A 25,780-nucleotide genomic window follows, 5' to 3' on the forward strand; every position below is an offset into this window, starting at 1 on the left:
TCTGAGCTGCAGGGAGGCCGCGCCTTCTAACGGGATCCGGGGAGCCCGAGGCATCGGCGATCTAGGGAAACGGAGCCGGGGGCCACGAGGTAGGAAGTGGGAATGGGAAGCGGCACACCCCGGGCCTGGAGCCGGGAACCGCCAGAGGCCTCACACGGCCATTATCCTGTGCGAGAACTGGGCCAGCTCACCCCTCCTGCTCCTCCTCAGCGTTTCCTTCTCCCTGCCTCCTTCCCAGTCTCTCTGCTGCAGCATTACCGCTTCTTCTGAGCCCGGGCTTCTCCTCACACCTTATTTCCATTTGTTTCTCACCCATTAGCCTCTCTGCTTCCTTCTCCCTCACATCATTCTTCCCCATTTCTCATAGAGCTGCGCCCTCTTGTCACTGTGCCCCATCATAGTCTCTTCTGCCGCAGCTGGCCAACTAGATCTTCTATTGTTACCCCCATATTGTTATTCCTCACGGATGCCTCTCCAGTCATACTGTCACCCCTTATATAGAAACAATGAAAAGTACATGTACTGTCACCCCTCTCTGATGCCCTCCCTGTCATACTGTCACCCCTCTCTGATGCCCTCCCAGTCATACTGTCACCCCTCTCTGATGCCCTCCCAATCATACTGTCACCCCTCTCTGATGCCCTCCCAATCATACTGTCACCCCTCTCTGATGCCCTCCCAGTCATACTGTCGCCCCTCTCTGATACCCTCCCAATCATACTGTCACCCCTCTCTGATACCCTCCCAGTCATACTGTCGCCCCTCTCTGATGCCCTCCCAGTCATACTGTCGCCCCTCTCTGATGCCCTCCCAGTCATACTGTCACCCCTCTCTGATGCCCTCCCAATCATACTGTCGCCCCTCTCTGATACCCTCCCAATCATACTGTCACCCCTCTCTGATACCCTCCCAGTCATACTGTCGCCCCTCTCTGATGCCCTCCCAATCATACTGTCACCCCTCTCTGATACCCTCCCAGTCATACTGTCACCCCTCTCTGATGCCCTCCCAGTCATACTGTCACCCCTCTCTGATGCCCTCCCAGTCATACCGTCACCCCTCTCTGATGCCCTCCCAGTAATACTGTCGCCCCTCTCTGATGCCCTCCCAGTCATACCGTCACCCCTCTCTGATACCCTCCCAGTCATACTGTCGCCCCTCTCCGATGCCCTATGATGGGGCAGATGTAGGTAGCATTATTTTATATCCTTGCTGTAGTCCCCATCCCACTATTCTCGCTCCCATCCTTTGTATTATAGTTGCATTGTTTTTAAAATGGGCCATGTTTTACAGCATCAAAATTATACTATGGCAGAGGTAAACTAGATGTTTAATTGGAAAATAAATAATCTCTATGTTACTATACACAGCACTACCAATGTTGTTCAATATATTGAAGGCACTAGTAGTTACCATTACATGATAGGTTAAAGCAGGGCTGTTCAGCTGAGGGCCTGTGGGCTGGATGCAACTCCATACTACAGTGCATCCAAGGCCCAAAGCCATAATGCATTGGCATGTTTTTGAGCACTAGTAGTGTCTATGAGGCAGTCCAGACATTTACGATTTAATGAATGGGAAGCAATCTGGGGCGATTTGCAGCAAGCAAAGCTCCACATGTTTGTATAATGAAAGAAAATATAATTCCAGGCAAATTTCCAATATATATTATAAATCTGTAATTATTTTAAAGTTATTTGTAAAATGTTTTGCTCTTGAAAGCAGTTTCTGTTTTTCCTTTAGTGCCAGAGTACAGAAACAATGTTTTGTTGATTGTCACTTACCTGATACCTTGGTCCATGTTCCTGGTCACTGAAAACTGCACTGGCTCAGGGTACATCGGTAGGAGCAGTGTGTGGTCTTCATTTGCTTCTTCTCTTCTAGGCCGGTGCATGTGCAGTAGAGAAAAAAGCTGATATTTAAGCAAAAAGACTGCTTTTTCACTCTACCACACATTCGTTGTCTGGGGCCAAGGAAGAATGAAGAAGAGGAAGAAGATAATTGCTTCATGGTGCTCCTACATTAATACCTTGACCCGGTGCAGTTTTCAGCTACCAGGAACACCAACCCAGGGTATTAGTTAAGTGATTACAATCACTGGGGGGTTGTCTAACATTTGGCACTTTTCCTTCTCCTTTAAACATTGCAGCAGAAGTCTGCTACATTGTTTAAAAAGTCAGAACCGATGAGGCAGGTTATAGAAGGGGACAGACATGCTGCTTTCAGTAGCAGTATGTACCTAGGGTATTCCATCCAAAATGTGCTGTTTAATCTGGTGATCTTTACCACAAAGGACTTTTATAAAAATGCCCAAAGCTTTATCTGGAAACTTGTATCCAGAAAGCTCCGAATTACAGGAAGGCCATCCCCTAGAGCCCATTATGGGCAAATAAATTTCATTTTTTAAAAAATGATTTCCCTTTTCTCTATAATTTAACAGGACCTTCTTGTACTTGTTCCCAGCTAAATTACATAAATTCATATTGGTGGCAAAACAATCCCTTTGGGTCTGTTTAATGTTTAAATGTTTTTTTTAGTGGACTTGATGTTTGAAGATCCCAATTATGGAAAGGCCACTTATCTAGAAAGCCCCAAGTCCCAAACATTCTAGATAATAGATCCCATACCTGTATTTAAAGGAGAACTAAACTCTAAAATGAACATTACAAAGGCAGTAATGATCTAGGCCATTAAAGTTGTCACAGGAGTTCCCTATCTTGGATTTTGTTAGTGTCAGTGACACTACACATGCTCAGTGTGTTTTGTGCAGCTGTTAAACCAAGATTAGGGATTGTTGAAAATTATCAAGCAGAAAATTAGATTTGCCTGTCATAAACTGGTGCTACATGGCTGATTATTCAATTCTGATACTAACTGCACTGGTTTTAAAGCTGCTTTGTACTAATAATCTAAATTATTTACTAATCAGCTTTGCGTTGTGATTTATATTCTATATATACAGTATACTGTGAGTGGGTCTCTAAACTCTCTAACTGACAGCAGCACAGACCATGTGCAGTGAATTATCAGAAAACAAGATGGGAAATTACTGGGACATCTTCAGAGGCACAGATCTTCATTGCTTGGGCTGATACAGGAGCCCAAAATATAATTTCAGCCTATTTTATTGGTTAATAAGGAATACTGTCATGGGGGAACCATGTTTAATTCAAAACATATCAGTTAATAAAGCTTCTCCAGCAGAATCCTGCATTGAAATCTGTTTTTCAAAAAACAAATTTTTAATATTTAATTTTAAATTTTCACATGGGGTTAGCCATATTCTTCATTTCCCAGGGTGCCACAACCATGTAACCTGTGCTCTGATAAACGTCAGTCACACTTTACTGCTGAGCTGCAAGTTGGATAGATATCACCCTCCTCTCTGCAGCCGATCAGCAGAACAATGGAAGGGTAGAAAGATAGTAGCTCCCAGTAGATATCAGAATAGCACTCAATAGTAAGAAATCCAAGTCCGGCTTGGGACTGCTCAAGTTACAGAACCAATAGGTTACCTGAAAGCAGCTCTGATGTCTGAAGGCTCAGGCACAATGCACTGAGATGGCTGCCTACACACCAATATTACAACTAAAAAATAGATTTTTTTGGTTCAAGAATAACATTTTAAATGGCAGAGTGAATTACTTGCTATGTAAACAGTATAATTTAGTAATAAAAAGTATACCATAAAAATCATGACAGTATCCCTTTAAGCTTTTGTTTACCTTTAAATTACATTGTGTTCATTATATGCATGTAATATAGTGGAGTTACTTATATAATTTATGCATAACAAGAATACTCTATATTATCTATCATAAAAGTGCCTTTGTATCCAATATAGAAGCAATGAGCAAAACATTAATACCCTTCCTAATGCAGTGGTAAGACTGGCTACATACAAGAATTCTTGAGAAAATCAGAACACATACTGGTCACCAGTCTAGTTCCCTTTGCAATGTCGCATCTCTGTAAATGTATTCTACACTAAAAGTTTTAGTGTAGAAGAGAATATTTCTGAAAATAAGATAGTATTGCACTATTCATAAAATATTCTATACTGTGAAAGCTGTGCCAGCGTTGGGTAAAACTAGCTGGCATTTCCTTTCCCCTCGTGCTATCCAAGCTGTGGTCGCTCAATATTGACATCATGCCTGACGCGTTTCACTGTTGTCAGCTTCTTCTGGGACATGAGTCACTGTTGCCTGTTCACTTCCTTTTACAGCATTCGTGTCCATCTTAAAGGTATCAGTTTAGCCTTGGCATAGCAATGCTTCTTTGCAAAATATCTATTATTTTATAATCTCTTAATCATTCTCCACCTTGCTTGAAATTGCAGTACACACTTGCCATCCCAGTAACACCGCTCCTTAAAAGACGATCATTATGGCAGCGTGCCATAATGAATGCGTGAATGAATATTTGGTTGTTTGCTGTAAAAGCTATTAGTTCTAGTTTTTATGACATTTTTTTACTTCACATATCCTTTTAGAAACTAATTACATAAAAAAACACAGAAACAAGAAAGTATCTGGATTTTGAGATGTAGATATTTATAACGAACAAGTTGAATATTGATATAAATTTTAATGTTTTTATGATAATCGTTTTTAATTTACTGGAGCATGATGAAAAGTTAAGTGAGAAATAATTCACATTTCTCTAACAGTGTATAGAAAGGAGTGAGTTGCTATGGCAACATGAAACTGGTCCCTTTAAGAATGGATATGGATGCTGTAAAAACAATTAAACATGCAACTATAACTCATGCCTCTGAGGAAGATGACATCAATAAAAGGCATCAGGCAGGGCATTTGTACAAAGCAACTTAAACCTGCATCCCATGAGGGAGAGGAAACCTAGGCTAGATTTACCCAACCTTTGACTACATATACAGGTATGGGACCTGTTATCCAGATTGCTTGGAACCTGGGGTTTTCTGGATAAGGGATCTTTCCCTACTTTCATTCCCTCCCCCCTCCCCTCTGCCAGATCCGCTTCTGATTGGCTGGTGGGCATGTGTAGCTCAGAACAGCAGACAGGATCAAGTTGCACACATGCTCAGAGAATAGGAAGGCTGCCGCTGGCACCTACAGTAAGGGGAGAGAGATTTAAGTGATGTCACTGTAGTCTTCACACTGCTGTAGGCTGCCAGCACCATATCTCAGAGAAGCAAGCAGGGATCTGGGAATTAAGATATGCAGTAAGTACCGTATATACTCGAGTATAAGCCGATCCGAATAAAAGCCGAGGTACCTAATTTTACCTAAGAAAACTGGAAAAACTTATTGACTCGAGTATAAGCCTAGGGTGGGAAATGCAGCAGCTACTGCTAAGTTTTAACAATCAAAATAAATACCAATAAAATTACATTAATTGAGGCATCAGTGGGGTATATGTTTTTCAATATTTATGTCAAAGAAAAACAGTAAACTAGCTCTGTAAGTGGAGAACAAAAATAATATGAGTACTACCCCACACTCATTGCGCATTGGCAAACTGGCAGCAGACCCGGTCCCGGAGGAGATGTAAGGGGAAATAAGTATTGCTAGTGGGAGCCTAGGCCAGGGCACTGGAGGGTCTGGTTGCGGGGGGCCTAATTTGCACACAAAGGAGAGAGGGTACTAGTCTAGAGGGTCCCATGGCACCCGACTCGAGTATAAGCCGAGGGTGACTTTTTTCAGCACATTTTGGGTGCTGAAAAACTAGGCTTATACTAGAGTATATACAGTACTTAAAAAGAATGCCTTTAGACTTACTTTTAATTTATATTAACCTTTCATTGTCCTTTAAACTTGAAATAAACCCAATAGGATTGTTTTGCTGCCAGTAAGGCAAGGGAGATTTGTCGCGCAGCGACTCTCTTAGCTTTCACCGCTTGTTGTGAATCCAGCTGACAACTGGCAAAAGATTGGCAGGGGATCCAACTACCCCACTCGCCAAGTGAGCGGATCTTCACTCCCACGGGTGGGTGATATTGGGCTAATCAAATTAAAATGGCGGGCATCTGTGCCGTCGGTTTGGGCGCTGCATCAATGAGCTGATGTAATCCATGAAATAACAAAAAAAAACCGAAACCTGCCCGATCGAGATCTGGCCAATTTCAGGCCAGATGTCTGTCGGACAGACCAGTCGTTCATGCCCATACATGGGCAGATAATCAACCCGAAATGGTCTAAAGGACCGATATCGGCAGGATATAACATAGTTAACATAGTTAAGTCAGTATATAAGGTATAATGTATAGGTCTGTTTCAAAAGACGTTAGTATTTGTTCTACAATTCTGTATCTTCTGCATTTGAAACAGACCATCAAGCATCTGAAGTAGTTCAGAAGGCTTAGCACAAACACATATTCAGTGGCTGACACATTACGTGATCCTGATATACTTAATCAAAATTATATATCTTAAACAAACAAAATAATGTATTTATTAAATAGACTTTATTAGACATCTACTGCAGTTTAGTGGATGTTTAAAAAGCAACAGTCCCCCTTTAAAATAATATAGCTAAGCTTTTTGAACCCTTTATATTACTTTGATAAATTCCTTATATTTGCTATGTCTAAGAATATGATCACAAAATCTTTTAATTATTATGGCTATTACTTTAGTCGCCATTATAATCTCTACAGTTTATCATAGGGACTCGCCCTAAGCAGCATAGTGAGTAGTGATGCACAGATTGACCAAAACCTGCAGGTCAGATGAAGTTAAGCCGATAAAACTTCTTCTAGATGTGACTTTGGGCAGGTTGCAACCTAAACTCTCTGATGATATGATCACCGATATCCCACCCTTCTGACATTATCAAAGGGGCCTTGGCAGACACAGGTTTTTAAAACTTTTAAGCAGGTTAGGTGCAGGTCAGGAAATTCCCTTAGGTTACAGCTTCTGATTTTATGGTTGTAATTCGTCTTGCCTTAAATTAGCGTTCTCATTTCCTTAAAGGGGGTGGTTCACCTTTAAGTTAACGTCTATGTTACAGAATGACCAGTTCTAAGCAACTTTTCCATTGGCCTTCATTATTTATTTATTTTTTTATTATTTGCCTCCTCTGACTCTTTCCAACTTTCAAATGGGGGTCACTGACCCTGGAAGCCATAAAAACAATTTTATTTAATTATCATTACTTTTTATTCGAGATCCTCTCCTATCAATATATCAGTCTCTCTTTCAAACCACTCCATGGTAGCTTAGATAATTTGAACCCTAGCAACCAGTTAACTGCTGAAATTCCAAACTGAAAGTTTGTTGATATAATAAAAAAAAAAAACCAAAAAAAAAACCCCAAATAATAAAAAATGAAGACCAATTGCAAGTTGTCTCGGAATATTACTCACTACATCATACTAAAAGTTAACTCGAACCTCCTTACCCACCAGTATTTATAATATCTTACCTTATACCTTGCATCGGCCTGAAGTACTTCTCAGCACCACTGAGTAAGTAATACTTACTAGCATTCACATTGGGGTTCCAAGGGATCCTTGATAATAGTACCTTCTACTTGATCCTAACTAGGATATAATTAATCCTGACCTATCCTATTAGATTTATTTAATGTGTAAACTATTTTTAGTTGATCCATATTACAAAAAGATCCCTTATCAGGAAAACCCCAAGTTCCAAGCATTCTGAATAACAGGTCCCGTACCTGTATTAACAACAGTAGAAAAATACATAAATAAAAGCTGTTTGTGAAACAGTGATTTCTTGTACAGCCACTACAGTTTAATGAATGTTTATATTAGTGAGGGTTCCCCTGTTATTGGGGAAAGGGGAACTGGCATGGCCACACCTGGATGATAAGTGTAAGGAAAGATCGGGGGTCTGGAAGCTTTATGGGGCCCCACGTTCGTTTAGCAATATCCTTGAGGAAAAGTATGTGATGCTTTAATTTAGTAAATGCTGGCACCTCCTACAGCAGCAATAGTTTCACCAACGTTTCCTGTTTATTTGAACTGTTGTTCAGTGTTTCCAAGGAACTGTGTTGCCATGAAATTTCAGTAGGGTTGTGTTGAGACTTTTAAAGTTTTAATCCAAAATATAAAAGTCCTGTAATTCTACAGAATACCACATAAACAGTATTTGGCTGTGGTCACAGAGCAGTTCAATGTCAACCAGGTTGCTCCATGTTACACACTATAGTGTATAGTGTTCTGCAGCACGAAATTCAGGAAAAGCTGGTGCAGCTTAGGTGATTGTGAAGGATCACTATTTGGCGGCATCCATTCCTGGACAGTTTGCCCAGTGAGCTGCTGTGTAGCAGGATGCCAGTCACAAGCATGCATACTCAGCTGAAAGAACAGTCCAGCTCTGGGTGCTGCCAAGTAGCCCTGAGCTATAGTAACATCACCATGCTTCAGACTGCCATTGTATACGTCCTAGGCCATACTAAAAAGCAGGTTTATACTTCAACAGTATCCTCTGCTACAGCAGAGCAGTCAGGTTCCCAAACATGCTTATTGTATGTTTTGTGCACATATGCTGCCTGTATTTATATAAAGTCATAACCTACAGCCCAGTAGGTGAACCCTATATAGAGCTATCTTGTTTTGTATTGTGAGGTAGTTATCTGGTTATCCTGGCTGCTGAATACTGTTGGGCAAGGACCACATTTCGTTGCAGATGCTATCCTCTTGTCATAGGTTTGTGTGGACCCATCTTGTGACCCAGTTGTTGTTCCTGGGGCCAAATGATTTGGGAAGCTTACTTTAGCGTACCTCCTGGTTGGTGAGATTGGGGCAAAGATCTGATTGTTCAAGTTCCTTTTTTTTGGGTTTACTTTAAAAAAAAAAAAAAACACATGGCACTTTTTCCCTGTGCATTTATATATATTTATTGATTATATCACTTGTCCTCCCTGTGTGTAATTTTGTAAGATTGTACAGCGCTGTGTACCCTTGTGGCGCTTTATAAATAAAGTTATACATACACACATACATACAAGTAAATACAGAATACTAGGAACTTGGGATTTTTCTGTACTTTGGATCTCCATACATTAGGTCTGCTAAAAAAAATTATTCAAACGTTAATTGTTTTGACTTCAATAAGGATTAATTATATCTTAAGGTACCAATTAAAGGGGTAGTTCACCTTTAAGTTAACTTTAAGTATGTTATAGAAAGGCCAGTTTTTTGCAACTTTTTATTTGGTCTACATTTTTTATTTTATATAGTTTCTCGTTATTTGCCACCTTCCTCTGACTCTTTAAAGCACAATGAAAGGTTAATATAAATTAAAAGTAAGTCTAAAGTCATTCTTTTTAAGTACTTACTGCATTTCTAAATTCCCAGATCCCTGCTTGCTTCTCTGAGATATGGTGCTGGCAGCCTACAGCAGTGTGAAGCCTACAGTGACATCACTGAAATCTCTCTCCCCTTCCTGTAGGCTGCCAGCGGCTGCCTTCCTATTCTCTGAGCATGTGTGTAACTTGATCCTGTCTCCTGTTCTGAGCTACACATGCCCACCAGCCAATCAGAAGTGGATCTGGCAGAGGGGAGGGGGGGAGGGAATGAAACACATGTGCAGTGTGAAGCAAGGAAGGGGGGGGGGGATAGAAAGGAAGGGAGAATACCTTTTTAGAGATGGCTGCCTGTTCTAGAAAATGTGAAGTAAGTGTGACTGAGTAAATATTTGATTAGGTGAGACAAAAGTGTGGCGTTTTTACTAAACAATAGGAGGACTTTTGGGCAGTATGCTTTTTAAATTTTGACTTGCATTCTCCTTTAAGCTTCCAAATGAGGGTCACTGACCCCAGCAGCCAAAAACTATTGCCCTGTGATATATAATTTATTGTTGCTTACCTTTCTATTCAGGCCTCACCTATTCATATTCCAGTCTCTCCTTCAAACCACTGCCTAGTTGCTAGGGTAATTTGGAACATAGCAACCAGCTGCTGAAATTCCAAATTGAAGAGTTGCTGCTCAAAAAGCTAAATGATAATAAAAAAAAAAAACACATAATAAAAAATGAAGACCAGTTGCAGATTGTCTTAAAATAGTGCTCTCTTTATCATAGTTAAATTTATTTTTGAGATGAACAAGCCCTTTAATTATTACAGAGAAAAAGGAAATCATATTTAAAAATTTGAATGATTTAATTAAAATGGAGTCTATGGGAGATGGCCTTCCCATAATTTAAAGCTTTCTGGATAACTGGTTTCCAGATAGCTGATCCTATTGCTGTAAAAATATTATTTCCAAATTCTAATTTTTAAAAATGATTTCCTTTTTCCTCTGTAATAAAACTATATCTTGATCCTAATTAAAGGGAAACTATACTCACCCAAACAATGTAGATCTCTCTAAAAATATATTGCATAAACAAGCCTGCTTCATCTAAATAAACCATTTTCATAAAAATATACTTTTTAATAGTATGTGCTATTGGGTACTCCTAAATAGAAAATTGCCATTTTAAGAATTAAGGGCCGCCTCCTCGGATCAAATGATTCACGGTGCACACAAACAAGCCAAGGCACACATACATGCTAGGCCACATCAGCCAATAAATGGACAGAATGCAGGGGAGCTAGGGGCTCTCAGTACACTGCACTGTAGGATAGGAACCAATCAGCAGCTAGACTGACCTGATAGGGAACTGAAGCCTATCTTTTCTGCATGGTTCACACCTCCGATTCAGACTGTAATTCCCCTGTATTGTTTAAACATGTAATGCCCTGTGTCGTTCACACCTTTTAATCTCTGCATTAACACCTCAGGCACAGACTGTAATCACCCACATTGTTCCCCTATTCACATCTCAGAATGTAGGAGCAGTGTGTCACTGTATGGCACACACAGGCAGTATAGGGCAGGCAGAGCATGGCATACATAGGCAGCATAGAGCAGGCAGAGTATGGCAAACACAGCAGGGTAGGGCAGGTAGATTAGGGCACACAGGGGCATCAGAGGGCAGGCAGAGTATGGCAGACACAGGCAGCATAGGGCAGGCAGAGTACTGCCTGTGTGCCATACTCTGCCTGCCCTACCCTGCCTGTGTGCCATACTCTGCCTGCCCTACCCTGCCTGTGTGCCATACTCTGCCTGCCCTATGTTGCCTGTGTTTGCCATACTCTCCCTGCCCTACCCTGCTTGTGTGTGCTATACTCTGCCTGCCCTATGCTGCCTGTGGGAGGTGAACCTGGCAGGGGTTTGTTCTGGGAGTGTGTTAGCAGTTGGAAATAGCCATTAAATGTTCCCTAAAATGTGTAATTATGTGCTGGGGGTTGCTATGCTATCCACAGGGGAGGAGGCATATGGATTTATGGGTGTGTCTTAATATGACATAAATAATTCTTTCACATATGAATGATGGTTGATATCCCCACAGTGAGCACCAAGAATTTGGGGTTTTGCTGCGCTACCACCATTAATGTGGGCATGGTCTTGTGATAACATGGGTGTGGTTTAAAAAGGGGAGTGGTCAAAACTGACTTCCATTAGGGGCCCTCCACTATGCATGCTAGAGAAATTCCGGCCCTCGGCACCACAGAAATTGGACAGCACTGCCATATATTATTCATAATTCCCTACAAAATTGGGGTTTTTCCCGTTTATCCAATATGTCTCCTTCAATAGGTCACTTAGTTTATATTATGTTATCTGTTGGTTAAGTATTCATTCTGGGGGTTGAATGAAAGTCTTCCTTTAAATCCATATTGGTGGCAAAACCATCTTATTGGGTTTATTTTATATGTAAATGTTTTTTTTAGCAGAGGTATGAATTAGGGAAAGATCCCTTTTCTGGAAAACCCCATGTCCCAATCATTCTGAATAATAGATCTTATGCATGTACCTGTTTATTTGTATTTGTCCGGTGGAATGGCACGGTGTACATAAATTCCAGCAGGAGGTATAAATAGTGCTGCGATGTAACAAAGCTGCTAGTTTGCAAGAGGCCAAACATTTTCTTAATGGACAACCACGGCCGCCTCTCCATAGGCAACTGCATGGCAGTTATTAGTGCTGCGAATGTGTATTCTTCAGACTCTCTTTGCAATGGATCACCTAGTACCCTTTTATTTTCCAGTGGAATATCACAGACACCTATTAGAAAGTAAGGAATATGGCACTTCTTCCTGAAGCTAATTACTGACCGTGTAAACCATTTTTATCAGATCCAAGGGGAGGGGGGGAAGGGGAACTAAAATGGTGCACTCTGCCGATCATGTAACTTAATAAATAATTTTAATACATATAAATATGTTATGCTTTGTTGAGCTGAGCTCATGTTAATGTTAGTCACAAATAAAAAAAAAAAATGTAATAATTGGACATTAATGTTAAGCATTGGATTCTCAATAAGTGTTTGTTATAAAATTAGTTAAGCCATAATAATGAAGTATATTGTAAGGCATTAAAGGGATACTTTTTTTTTTTAATTTAATCATGGTTAAAGAAAGCTTTGCAGAATGTCTGTTACCTTTTATCTCAGATGCCTCCTTGCAGTAGTGCAGAATACCACAAGGTCCACTTGACACCTTCCAGACTGGCACACACAGACCAGTACCATACCACATTCCTGTTGGGCACGCATAACAAGATCACAAGTGGATGACTTTCAAAGTGGCCCTTCAGATTTATCACTTGAATTGTGCTTAGCTCTTGTGACCTAGTTTTGTGGTATCCTTCTGTCCAAACAATAAGCACAGTTTTTCAATTGCAGTTATGCCTTGTAGCTGTGAATATAATGTTATAAATAAAGTACTATAAATACTGCTGTGGTAGAGTCTCTGCTACTTTTATTGCAGTTTCAGGCTTGCATAAGCAATCATTGTTCTCAGTTAAAAAGTACCTTTATAGAAATATTAGGAAATTACTTTTTTTTTTATTATTCAATTAGGCAAATACAGAATTGAAGGTATAGTGGATTTTTAATAATAGTAATCTGCAGGTTAGTATTGGTAAGTACCCATGAGCCACATTCAAATGTCAGGAGTTGGGGAGCAACACAAGCATGCACAATTTAACTGGGGGTACCAAATAAGGGCTGTGGTTGGATATTTAGTAGCCCTTTTGTAGACTGGCAGCCCACAGGAGGTTCTGTTTGTCAATGCACCTGGTTTTTATGCCTAAACGTGCCTGTAAGCCAGGATTACAAAAATAAGCACCTTCTTTGAGGCCACTGGAAGAAACATCCAAAGGGTTGGTGAGCAACATGTTGCTCAGGCGCCTTCAACTTTTAACCTACCCGATCAGCGAGACAACCGATATCCACAGCATTTGCAATATCGGTCGTCTTTTTGGGCACAAAGCGAGGTTTCCTATGGCCAGCTACTAAGGGGTTTGAGGGCTGAAGCAGGAAGTAGTGTTTTGGTTATTATGTAGATTACATTTTTGCCTAACTATATTTACAAATATTTATTTTGTGCAAACTATTCATTTTATCCAGTTTCATTTTCTGAACTGTTCCATTAAGGGTAAGGCCAGATTGGCAGGAGATACAATGAAGCTGTACATAAAGCTGTGTGATTTTGATACTCTACATGTAGCCTTTATCTGTCCTTGACCATAGCTAGGAACACACACAGCAATGGTTTTTAGACAATGTAGTAAATTTTGTGTATTACTGTGGTACTGCATAAATGAGGCCATCTCTGCTGTTGTAATTAGCCTGGGGCAGCACTTTCCATTCTATTGGGGGGAGTCATGCAACTGCTGCACTACTGTCATGCTGTGTGCAGATCCAGGGCAGTAGGGCTATGCCACACATTGTGTGTTCTCCCATTTTTTATTTTTTTTTTTTTTTTTTTTTTTTTATCTCTTGTGGGAAAAATAGCCACCAATACTGTTCTGAACCACCCTGTGTCTGTTAGCAGTGACATGAATGGTGTCTGCCCGTTAACCAGAATTCTCTGCTGGAAATGAGAAGATGCCACGTGTGACAGTTGTGCTCATTGGACCCCTACATCCCAGGGAGACACAAAGTGATTTTGGCAAATATGATGGGAAAGGGCCTCACTTTTGCCCCTCATGGGGTTATGGTATTCTTTTTATGGGTTGTTGCATCTGGGCAAACGCTATGCTTTTTATTACATATGGCGGTTAGAAAGGGAGAGTAATGCTGGGGAAAAGTATGGGGAGGCAGATCATGACATGGCTTCAATTTGGCATTCAGCTAAACCTCTCTTGGTTAATTAGCAGGCAGCAGCAAAATAAATGGTGAAGTTATTTTTCTAGGTGATTTTTATTAGTTTACCGTATATATTCGAGTATAAGCCGATCCGAATAATCCGAGGTACCTAATTTTAAGAAAACTGGAAAAACTTATTGACTCGAGTATAAGCCTAGGGTGGGAAATGCAGCAGTACTGCTAAGTTTTAATAATCAAAATAAATACCAATAAAATTACATTAATTGAGGCATCAGTGGGGTATATGTTATTCAATATTTATTTCAAAGAAAAACAGTAAACTAGCTCTGTAAGCGGAGAAGAGGGTCAACAAAAACAATATAAGTACTACCCCACGCTCATTGCACATTAGCAAACTGGCAGCAGACCTAGTCCCGGAGGGATGTAAGGGGAAATAAGTATTGCTAGTGGGAGCCTAGGCCAGGGCACTGGAGGGTCTGGTTGCAGGTGGCCTAATTTGCACACAAAGGAGAGAGGGTGCTAGTCTAGAGGGACCCATGGCACCCGACTTGAGTATAAGCCGAGGGTGCCTTTTTTCAGCACATTTTGGGTGCTGAAAAACTAGGCTTATACTCTAGTATATACAGTAGATGGTGGATATTTACAAAATATATTTCAGACTGATATAGAGGAAAATGTATATATTTCTATAAAAAGCTGGATAATCAAATACTGGTAAGGATGGCATGATGTGCACTGGCTGCCAAGTACCGCTACTCAGAGGAACTGGTCTTCTGCTGTAAATAAATAATGATACAGTGACTTGTTCTACTGGCATTTTCTACTGTAGGGAGTTACTGTGAGCTCAGGTTTGCTTGTGAGAAGTGGAGCTTTTCTATACAAGTGTGTGTGTGTGTCACTTTTAAGCTTCCAGTTTCCAGCGTACATTTTGTAGCTGGGCAGTGAGCCCATGAGTTCTTCCCCATAGTGCATGTTCTGCAACTAACCAAGTCATGACTTAGATATGTATTAGTCACACGCTACTGGCCACGTATGATTTATATATATTTTGCATCTTTAGCTGCTTACCAGGTGGCGCCTGGATGGTCCTTAACTACCTCGCTGCCAGAAAAACCCAATAAAACACAGTGCGAAGTGTAATGTTGTCGCTTCCCCGTGGCAGTGGAGGTGTTACCTAACATCTTCCTGAACAGAGGCGCGGCAGGCTGTTTCCTGTTTTTGTATGAGGCATCTGATGGAGGTACCTCTGTTTCAAACACTTCCAGAGCTGCGAAGGGGTGAAACAATAGCTTAATGACCTCAGATCAAGGTTGCACCCAAGTTCCTTTCCTGTTTTGCCTCCACTTTATGATGGTCTTAAGTGTGTGTTAGTTACTCATAAGCAGCATGCAGGAAGGTAGCCTTGCCATTAATTAAGAAACATAACCATATCATGGCTAAATATATCTGTCTGGCACATCTTTTTGGAAAGTGCAGATTAGTACAGGTAAAGGATCTGTTATCTGGAAACCTGTTATCCAGAAAGCTCCGAATTAGGGGAAGGCCACCTCCCAAAAACTGCATTTTATTCTAATCATTCACATTTTTAAAAATGATTTTCTTTTTCTATGAAATAGTAAAACAGTAGCTTGTTTTTGATTCTAACTAAGATATAAATAATTTTTAATGGATGCAAAACAATCTTGTGGGGTTTTATTTTTAGTTTTTGAGCAGATTTGCGTTGGGGTGAAGACACATGGAGCTACTTAGTAGCAGCTACTTGTAATGGCTACTAAAATAGTCAGTGTTGATCATTTATTGATAATTGTCTCTGCATGTTTTTTAGCAGAGGCAATTAGCTGCTACTAAGTAGCTCTGTGTGTGTCTTCACCCTAAGGGCAGTGGCACATGGGGAAATAACTTGCCCGCAATAAATCTTCATTATTGTGGGTGAATAATCTCCCCGACATGCCATCCCACCGGCAAGAATGTAAATTGCTTGTGGGTAAAATGGGTAGGATGGTAAAATCGCCATTGAGATGGCATATATGTCGCTGCAATGTCCCGCAGTCGCCCGGTTTTCTCTGAATACAACTTCGGGCGTCTGCTGGACATTGCAGCGATGCGTATGCCACCCCACCGGCGATTTACATTCTAGCCGATGGGATGGCATTGTGGGGAGATTAGTCGCCTGCGACAATGGAGATTTTGTCACCACGCGACAAATCTCCCCATGTACCCCTGCCCTAAGAGATTCAAAATTTGGGACGATTTCTTAACTGGAAAACACCAGGTCCTGAGCATTCTGTATCTGATACCTGTAGCAGATAACTGTATCTGCCTAGAAATATTAATATTTTATTTTTTATCTATGGGGCAGATAAACCCCAATTTTAATAGCAGTTGTAAAAAATCGTGGTGGCTAGTTATGAGCTAACTAGAATTACATTCTAGCCGGTGGGAGCTAGCTAGAATGAAGGTGGCTAGTACCCATGCAGATGTAGTGATTTGCATAGCTGACTATGGATCTTGCTGTCGCTGTGATTGGGATTTTTAAAAATCACGGCCACGGCCCATCGCCATATTACATAAAACACAAAAGTGTGCTCTCACTCGGCATAGAGGCAGGGCAGACAGTTACTTTCACTTTGAATTCAGAACTTCTTAGATGTTGCTGCACTCCTCACATTCCCCCTCCCTCCTCACCATCTAATTTTGTAACCAATGCATAGGCATGAGAATCGGGTCCCCCCATACTGGCACAAAAACAAGATATTGGCAAGTTACAAAGGTTGCTGTAATAACAGTGTTCACAAAATGGCGACTGTCTTCTTGCTGCAATTGTGAATTCCAAGGCTAAAGAAAATAAGATTAAAATAATTTTTATAGTGTAAGTGAAGGTTATTTTACTTGACAAACACAATAGAAAACAATTTGGAATTATTTCTTAGGGTGACAGGTCCCCTTTAAACTGAAGTAACAGTGGTAAGCATGTCTCTTGCTGGCTATCCACAACATCCTTACCTCCTATAGCCCCTATTGTGTTAATCATGGTAGGGAAAATTAGGAGGACTGTTAAACTTTTAAACAAATTATTCTTCATTACAGAGTACAGTTTTGCTAAGAATGCAGGCGGGCCTTTTACTTTTCATTCCTCCTGTTTACCCATACTACTTTTAGAATTGTGGGTAAGTTTTGCTTCAAATTTATAAGGTCTTAAAAGACAGTTGGCTCTTTCTTTTCCAGGTAAAATACACAATAAATGCTGTGCACTGGCAATAATTGTCTTGCCTAGTATGGGCAGATATAGGTGAATGTTGAGCACTAGCTCAACCATTATAGGTGAATCTTGAGCACTAGCTCAACCATTCTTTTTCCTTCCCAGTCAATATCCTATGGCAGCCATACAAATATACATTGCACATGAACATAGTTGGGATCGACCATTGAAACCTGTACAAAACTTTATTTTGTAGGATATTATTGGCTCATGAATGGCAAGTTTTATTGGGGCTTGCTGAGATATTCATTATACTGGGTAATAAATCTTGTTGTTCTGGCATCAAATTGGGTTGATGTTGCAATTGGCAGCTCTGCACAAAACCCTTTTGTGATCTGATTGTTTTTCTGGAACCAAATAATTATATCAGCCAAATAGGCCACCAAATATGCTGGTTTTATGGCCAGATTTATGCAGTGGAGGTGTGATAGATTGCCCCACAAATAGTCCTTATTATTATTGTCCTTACTATTTTTATGTAGTTGGCGTATTTGTTTTCTTGGAAACCTCCCCCTAACATTTTTTTTTTTTTTTGCTGCCAACAAAGAAATTGTACCAGTCATTAGATTGGGTAGCACGTATGTCAGTTGGTAATTTGTGTTCTAGCCAACTCAGTTTACATGCAAAAGATAAAATTTTTAGGCTCAGGAAGCATAGAGAAACCCACATTTGGTATCTGAAAAAGTATCAAAAATTAGCCTGTTTCTGAAATATAAATCTAAATCTTGTCAGTTTCACCTCAAAAACATGCTCGCTTTCAACCTTTCCTCACTCATGTGACTGCCAAAATTCTCATCCACACCCTTGTCATATCTCGTTAACACTACTGTAACTCACTGCTCTGTGGGCTTCCCCTTTCTAAACTGACCCCACTCCAATCTATCATGAACAGTGCTGCCAGACTCCATCACCCCTCCTGCTGTTCCACAAGTGCCGCCCCTCTCTGCCAGTCCCTGCACTGGCTACCTGTCATGTACAGGATTCAGTTTAAGATTCTTATACTCTCCTACAAAGCACTCCCTGAAGCCGCACCCCTCTATATAACCACCCTAATTTCCTAGTACACCCCCAGATGCAACCTTCGCTCTACACACTCTCCCCTCCTCACTCATCTCCACCTCTCACTCTCGCATCCAGGATTTCTCACGTGCTGCACCCATCCTCTGGAACACTATTCCCCGTCCCATTAGACACTGCCAGAGTCTCCAGGCTTTTAAATGGTCTCTTAAAACTCACCTTTTTATTCAAGCCTAAAACTGAAACCCTCAGAAATGTGATTACCCACTGAACACCCCTAATCTTTTCTCATACGCCCACTAACCATTGGTTTTCACCTCCTACTCTGCAGTTACTGTCACTGGCAGAAAGGAAAGACAAATGAAATTCATGAGCCAATTGCAGTTTCACTTTTTAATTGTTATAGACAACTGAAACAATCTGCAAGTTGTCTTTTTATTTAGTTTTCGGCAGCTCTTGTTGACCATCTCGGCAGACCACTTGGTTGTAAAAACTGGTAAAGTTTACTGGAATGACAAGGTGTGAATATAATTTAAATTACATATCTTATGATACTCCTGCCTTCATATATGTTCATGTTGAACTATTGCTTTTAACACTGAACTTGAACAGCAGTGCAGGTTAATTACACACAGCCTTGGATGTCAGGCCTTCAGCCATTACATTCCATGCACTTAGCAAATAATAAAATAGAAATTTAATCTACGATGCAAATAATATGTTACTAAAGAAATTTGTTTCGTTTCCCCTTTAGATCTGTTCTCTTTTGTTTTGTGGCCACGGTGCAAGTTCGTTCCAGGTTTCCAGAATGAGTGAACTGGAACAGTTACGGCAAGAAGCAGAGCAACTGCGGAATCAAATTCGAGTAAGATCTGATTATTAGATATCACTTCTATAGGCTCTTATTTTAAACCTGATTAGCAACTATATACTACACTAGCTCTGCACTACAATTGTACGCTACACTAACAACTATACAGTAGATTTTTTCCCTTGCATTTCTGCTTTCACCAATCTTCTCTGTACTCTCTAGTGTCATGGAGCAGGGCTTTTATTGTGCATTGCTAGTCCTGTTTGCTGGAATTCTTGAGAGCACATTGAAAACTAAATATAGCAAAAATGCCGTTAGATTAAAGGGGCTTTTTGAGGCACTTGTGTTGGAAAACAGATCAGTCCCAAACTTAAGGAGGCCATACATGGGCCGATTTCAGCTGCCGATATCTGTCCTTTAGACCAATTCAGCAGCTTATCTGCCCAACACTGATGGGCCTCCCCGACTGACATCTGACCTGAAATTGCGGATCTGTTGCATCGGGAACCTCATTGGCTCCTTGATGGGGTCCCCAAACTGGCAACGCCTATGCCTTCTGTTCTAATTTGCTTGGCCCTACCTTGATATCTCCCACCTGTAGGTATGGCCAGCTTAACACTTACAGCTACAGGTCTCTGCAAATATTACTGTTTATACTTGGGTTACCAGATTACTTCAAAATTAAGGGACACTTTTTAGAACTTAAAAATGCATGTTGCAAGACTGCACTAATTGCATTTAAATTTTATTGCAATCGGTGAAGCCCTGTCGGCTGAATTTTTTTAGATGTGTCCCTGAATTTAAGTGATCTGGTAACCCTGTTACTTCTGTTATTTCTCATATAGCTCCATAGGAAGCACAGGCAGGTAGGGTTAATTTGGCCCAGGGGTGTTGCTGCCATGAGGTGAGAAACTTGCCTCAGACAGCAGTGGCCCACAAGTCACCAGGGGCAGCAAAAATCCACTCCTGCTAACTTTAAAGAGCTGAAATTCTTCTACTCTTTTAGTGCACAGAGCACTGTTGCACTTGTATGGTGTCTGGTAGAGAGGAAAAAACTTGGTTTTTTTTTCTTTTTTTGTTAGGATGCCCGGAAAGCTTGCAGTGACACAACGCTTGTTCAGGTAATAACGTTGCCTGGTGCAGACTGTGCTATCCCACCCTTCACCCTCTCACAATTGCCTCTAAATGGACTCCCATTTATCTTTCACAGATCACAGCAAGTTTGGACTCTGTAGGTCGAATTCAAATGCGAACGCGTCGCACACTGAGGGGCCACCTAGCAAAAATCTATGCTATGCACTGGGGATCAGACTCCAGGTAAGAGCACAGTAGGAAGAAAACTCTGCACATTCTGGACACTGTTGTACATTGTTCTTTAAGGGTAAGGGGTTTTTTTGCTGGGCTAAACTGATCTGGCAAATTAGTCCAATTGGAAATGAGTATATTCAGATCTTGCTAGAATTATAAATCTTCCATTTTTACACTTAATATCATGTTTTCTGATTTTAGGCTATTGGTCAGTGCATCACAAGATGGAAAGTTAATTATTTGGGACAGTTACACAACAAATAAGGTAACGCCACATATGCTTTTTCATCTTGTTTTCCTTAAACCTGATTGTGTGCTGTATTTGCTGTTCAGCATGATACTACCCCTCTGCACAGTGACCTAAGCAAATAGCAGTATGAAACCTGTTATCAGAATCCTTTTTTCTGTAATCATAAAACCGTACCTTGTACTTGATCCCAGCTAAAATATAATGAATCTTTATTGGAGGCAAAACAATCCTTTTGGGTTTAATTAATGCTTAAATTATTTTCTAGAAGACTGAAATTATAGAGATCAAAATAACTTGCATTCTGGATAACAGGTCCCATAACTGTGGTGCATATTCATATTTTTTTAAAAATGATAATAAGTTAGACCCTGTCTCTGTCCTGTGCTCATTGTGCTAATAAATGCCAGTTTGCCAACTGTTTTGCACCAGGTGTACAGCCTTGGAGTCTCTAGAGAGCACCATAATAATTTATATAAATATAGTGTATTATATAGCTCCATACTACACACTAATAAACCGTTACAAATATAGATATACATGTTACATTGCTCAGCTATGAATTTGGGAAGCATTGCATGCTTTGTATAAATCTTTTTGGTACACCAATATCCTGTTAGAGGTTTATCTTCAAGACATGCAAGAAATATACTATTTTTCATGACAATTTTGCCCACTAGTGGACACCATTTCATTATTGTTTGGAGGTGGTTTCCTTGTTAGAGTAATTGTAGCAGCCCTGTTAGGAATAACTGATGTGAATGCAGTTATCTCATGCAGCATTACGTTAGCTTGACTCTACACCCTGTTAATAATTGGGGCATATTTCACCAAATGTACCTTTTCAAATATACAACTAAACATAATGATGTTTTTCTACTTATTAAAAATGAATTTTTCATTTTCCTCCCTCAGTTGACCTCTTTCTCATGATATGATCTTACTTTTTTTTTAAAGGGGATGTATACCCAAAAAACCCCAAATTTATGCACCCTTACTTAGGGTGCTTTCTCTGAGCAGTCTAGCATCACTCTCTGTGCAGCTACACAATGATGAGATCATCCCAAAGGAACCCAAAAGTATGCATTTTTGGGCCTATCTCCACTCTGGCTGACGCTGTGCAGATGCGCTTCTCTCCCCCGCCAACAAACACAGTCAGAGAGAATCGTACAGTACCCCACATGTGGCTGTGGCCGTAGACTTACATTTTTACCTGTGAGGTTGACAAGCCAAACAGAAACTGAAATGACTTGTTTTGCAATTTCCTAGTTCTTGTGAGCATTTGTTGGAGGAGGAAAAGGTAGTCAACCAGAATACCAGTGCCTAAATAGGCGTGGGCAGAAGGAAGGGGTTGCTGGCCCACAGCTCCTTATTTCTATTTAAAGGGCCAGTAACTCCACAGTGTAATGTTTTTCCAGTGCTTGTGCCTCATTCTGCACCTACAGATAAACTTTTTCTTGACGACATGTCCTATTTTATATGAGCCCATCATGCTACAGCTCTATAGCAAGCCATAGTTGACATTTGACACCAATATTTTTTGTGCAAAAATTAAAACCCTTTGAGGGATATGTAATTAAAGGCACTAAGTTTGCTCTGGAGCAGTAACCCATCGCAGAATTTACTGGTAACCTATTTGAAAGCAAACCTCTTATGAGTTACTGCTCCTGGGCAAACTTAATGCCTCTCATTGCTTATGGTAGTTTATTTCTTACACAGCTTCTGTTATTAACTATATAAATGTGTATGGCCCAATTTCAGCTTCAGTGATTCTGAAACAAACAATAGTGGAAGAGTGTGTTATATTTAAATGCATACATTAATCTTAGTTTATTACAGTAGGGAAATACAGAATAAGTAAGAACAAAACAATGATGAGTTTTGATATTTAAAAAAAAAAAAAAATTGTTTGTTTTTTTTGCATTGAAGAATATACAGAATACATTAACAGCATACATTCTAAAAGTGAGTGTATACTGGCCCTTGAGCCAGTCATTGCAATACGTCTTCTGTATCAATCTGCATGAAAGTGATGTATTTGTCATGAGATAGTATGGAACTATAAAACTAGTGCTTAATGGGTGAAGTACTTTCCAAAGTCCTGACGTTGAGTTGTGTCTTTAAAGATGCATGCCATCCCTCTGCGATCCTCCTGGGTTATGACTTGTGCATATGCTCCATCTGGAAATTATGTTGCTTGTGGGGGATTAGACAACATCTGCTCCATCTACAACCTAAAAACGAGAGAAGGCAACGTACGAGTGAGCAGAGAGTTACCTGGCCACACAGGTAAGATATCCTAGATTTGTGTTGGGAGGACACTGCAAGTATGCCTCCTAGTTATGTGTACCAATTTAGATGCTAAATAACTTTTTTGGCATTGAATGGAGCTTTGAAAAATCCTGAATCTCCTCTCCCACGTGACGGCCATTTTTTGTGTGCGTAGATGATGTGGTCATGTCATCTTTGTAGTTATGTTTTGGGTGTTCCTTGGGGCTCGTTAGCCTTGTTCATTTTAACTGCACTTTTTTTTTTTTTTACCAAATATCTTTATTGAACAACAAGACATACAAAAATAGCATTGGTATAAGATGAAAGTCGGTGATAATAAGAGTCCGAACCCTGAGCAGTCCTGTATGGTTGAGAGCCTTGGAGATTTTACTGGGGGGCAGTAGCTGTCGGTGGGGGGTCACCTGGGGAGAAGGGGACTGGGGTACCAAGGCAGTCTGTCCAGTGTCGCCAGATTTGCATATAGGTGAGTATTTCCCCTCTTTTGTCCAGTATTGTCCGTTCTAGGGCTGCAGTTTTGTCCATGGCCTTTTTCCATTCTTGAGATTTTGGGGGTATCCTGTCTTTCCAGTGCAGAGTAAGTATTCTCCTGGCATGGAACATCACTTTCAGGATAAACATTTTTGCATTGCTGTCAAGATTTTCGTTTAAGTCAACCGTCAGTAGACAATTTCTGGCTGTACCTGTTCCCCAGCCCGGAATAGCAACTGTGAGCCAGCCTATTATGTCACCCCAGTTTTGTTTTAAGCTCGGGCAACTCCATAAGGTGTGTATTAGTGTGGCGACCTCAGAGCCACATCTCAGGCACAAGGGTGAAGTAAGTACTTTCATAGCGTACAGTCTTTGCACAGTATAGTAAGCTCTATGGATTAGGTACAATTGTAAGAGGCTATGCTTGTATGCGAATGATACCAATTTTGGGATGGTAAGTATCCATTCCCACTAAATATCGAGAAGGGCACCCAAATCGCCTTCCCATGCATCCCGTACTCGCAACTCAGGGTATATGTGCTGTGGTTTGTATAATTGTTTGTAGAGGTTCGAAATCTTGCCCTTGTGGGCTGGTATTGACAGGGTATCAATAATTGGAGAGTTGGCTACCATGGTACTGGAGCGAGCGGATTGGGAGGTAAGGGCCCTTTCCAGTTTATAGTGTGTTAACCATTGCGTGGAAGGGAGATGTCTGCTATTGCATAGTTGTTACAGAGGTATGACTTGGTTGTGGGCCCAGACATCACCAATCGTGGTGAGGTTGAGAGTGTACCAGATTCTGGGAGGGTTGCGTGTTGCCAGTTGAGGAAAATCTAGGTTGTGCCAGAGGGGAGTTTGGGGTGGGTATTGCTCCAGTTTGACTAACTTATGCCTGACCTGTAGTATTCTGTTTTGGATTACCAATATAGGTGAGGCATTCTTAGGTCATTTTTTGGTCAGTAGTGAGGGCCAGGGAGATCCCTGATTACTAGATACCAAAGCCCATATCCGGGAGTGCCAGTCCCACCCATCTCTGGGCTTCATGAGAGTGATTAGGCGTAGACGGGGTCTGGAGGTGCCCCAGATAAATTTGCTAAACAATGAGTTTAGCTGGGTAAATACTTTCTTTGGGATATATATTGGGGAGTGCCATAACGCACAGAGGACCTTTGGTAGCAGAAACATTTTGATCAATTGGATTTTCCCCACTGGTCCCACTGGCAACGTTTTCCAGGCTTTGAATTTGTTTTGCGCCCATTGGAGAAGGGTCTCTGTTGAGGTTATGGTATTGGTATATCGGGAGAGCTATCTGTATACCCAGGTACGTAAATTTGTTAAAAATCTGCAGTGGGCATGAATCAAGGGGTTCGTTGGGTTGTTGCTTATCCACCAGGAATAGTACCGATTTAGCGGTGCTAGTTTGCAGCCCTGAAATCTTACCGAACGCACTTGCATTTTTAAGTGCCGTGTCCTATGTCAACCACTTATTATTTCTTTAGGCAAAGCCTTTAGTAAAACTGTGTTGTGAGTGTAGCCTACCTGCAGAATACATGCAAAGCTGTCTGGTTTGGGGTTGTAAGGCCTTGAATTTCCAACCATGGGGGCACCATGCTCTGGTACTTGGCATGGTGTGGGACTATAATTCTGAAATGATGTCACTTCTGGAGGCAAGGTGGGGCTGGGTCAAACTGCATTATTAACAGGGCCATGTTGTGTGATATGTTGTTGGTGTCAGTAGGGGATTCGGTGTGGGTCCTAAATTCTACTGGCACTGGTGTGTATAACACGCTTGAGTAGCAAATGTTAGATGGATATCTAAAGGAAGTTAATAAGTGGCTGCCTTACTTCTTTGACTCGTGTACCCACTTGTCCTGTGGTATTCTAAGCTCTGTGTGCTCTTTATAATCTTTTGTTCTTTACTGTTTTTATTGGCCTGAATATACTTTGTATTGCAATATCCAGGCTAAATAACAGGATGGAGGAGGATGCTGGTAGGGCCACAGTTTGATGACTCAATTTTTTTAATTTAATAGGTTACTTATCATGCTGCCGCTTCCTTGATGATAATGAAATTGTTACAAGCTCAGGAGACACAACCTGGTAAGTAAAATTCTATGCCTGGTGGGGGTATCTCGTGTAGTGGCTGCTTGGATGCAGCAAATTCCTGATGAAGTGCTTAGAGGGCACAGACCAGCTAGAGCAGTAAGGGTCATTCCTAAACCTCTGCTGCTCTATTGAACTGAGCTTTGTTACTCGGATATAGAAAGCTTATC

At 40.8% G+C, this 25,780-nt stretch overlaps 1 protein-coding gene across 3 annotated transcripts in view; it reads left to right on the forward strand.

Annotated features, from left to right (window-relative positions):
- gnb4 (guanine nucleotide binding protein (G protein), beta polypeptide 4) overlaps positions 1-25,780 on the forward strand; it is a 48,808-nt gene that overhangs the window by 19,890 nt on the left and 3,138 nt on the right. For 2 of the 3 annotated variants that reach the window (XM_012963049.3, XM_012963048.3), the window contains exons 2-7: positions 19,136-19,246; positions 20,275-20,313; positions 20,403-20,509; positions 20,702-20,765; positions 22,874-23,036; positions 25,541-25,607. In XM_012963049.3, coding sequence (XP_012818503.1) covers positions 19,190-19,246; positions 20,275-20,313; positions 20,403-20,509; positions 20,702-20,765; positions 22,874-23,036; positions 25,541-25,607 — 497 coding nt within the window. In that variant the 5' untranslated portion in view covers positions 19,136-19,189. Of the gene's footprint in view, positions 1-45; positions 90-19,135; positions 19,247-20,274; positions 20,314-20,402; positions 20,510-20,701; positions 20,766-22,873; positions 23,037-25,540; positions 25,608-25,780 lie in introns of those variants that run through there. The other variant, NM_001016952.1, reaches the window with a different exon arrangement.

Source organism: Xenopus tropicalis, chromosome 5 (genome assembly GCF_000004195.4).
Source record: "Xenopus tropicalis strain Nigerian chromosome 5, UCB_Xtro_10.0, whole genome shotgun sequence".
Taxonomy (NCBI): domain Eukaryota; kingdom Metazoa; phylum Chordata; class Amphibia; order Anura; family Pipidae; genus Xenopus; species Xenopus tropicalis.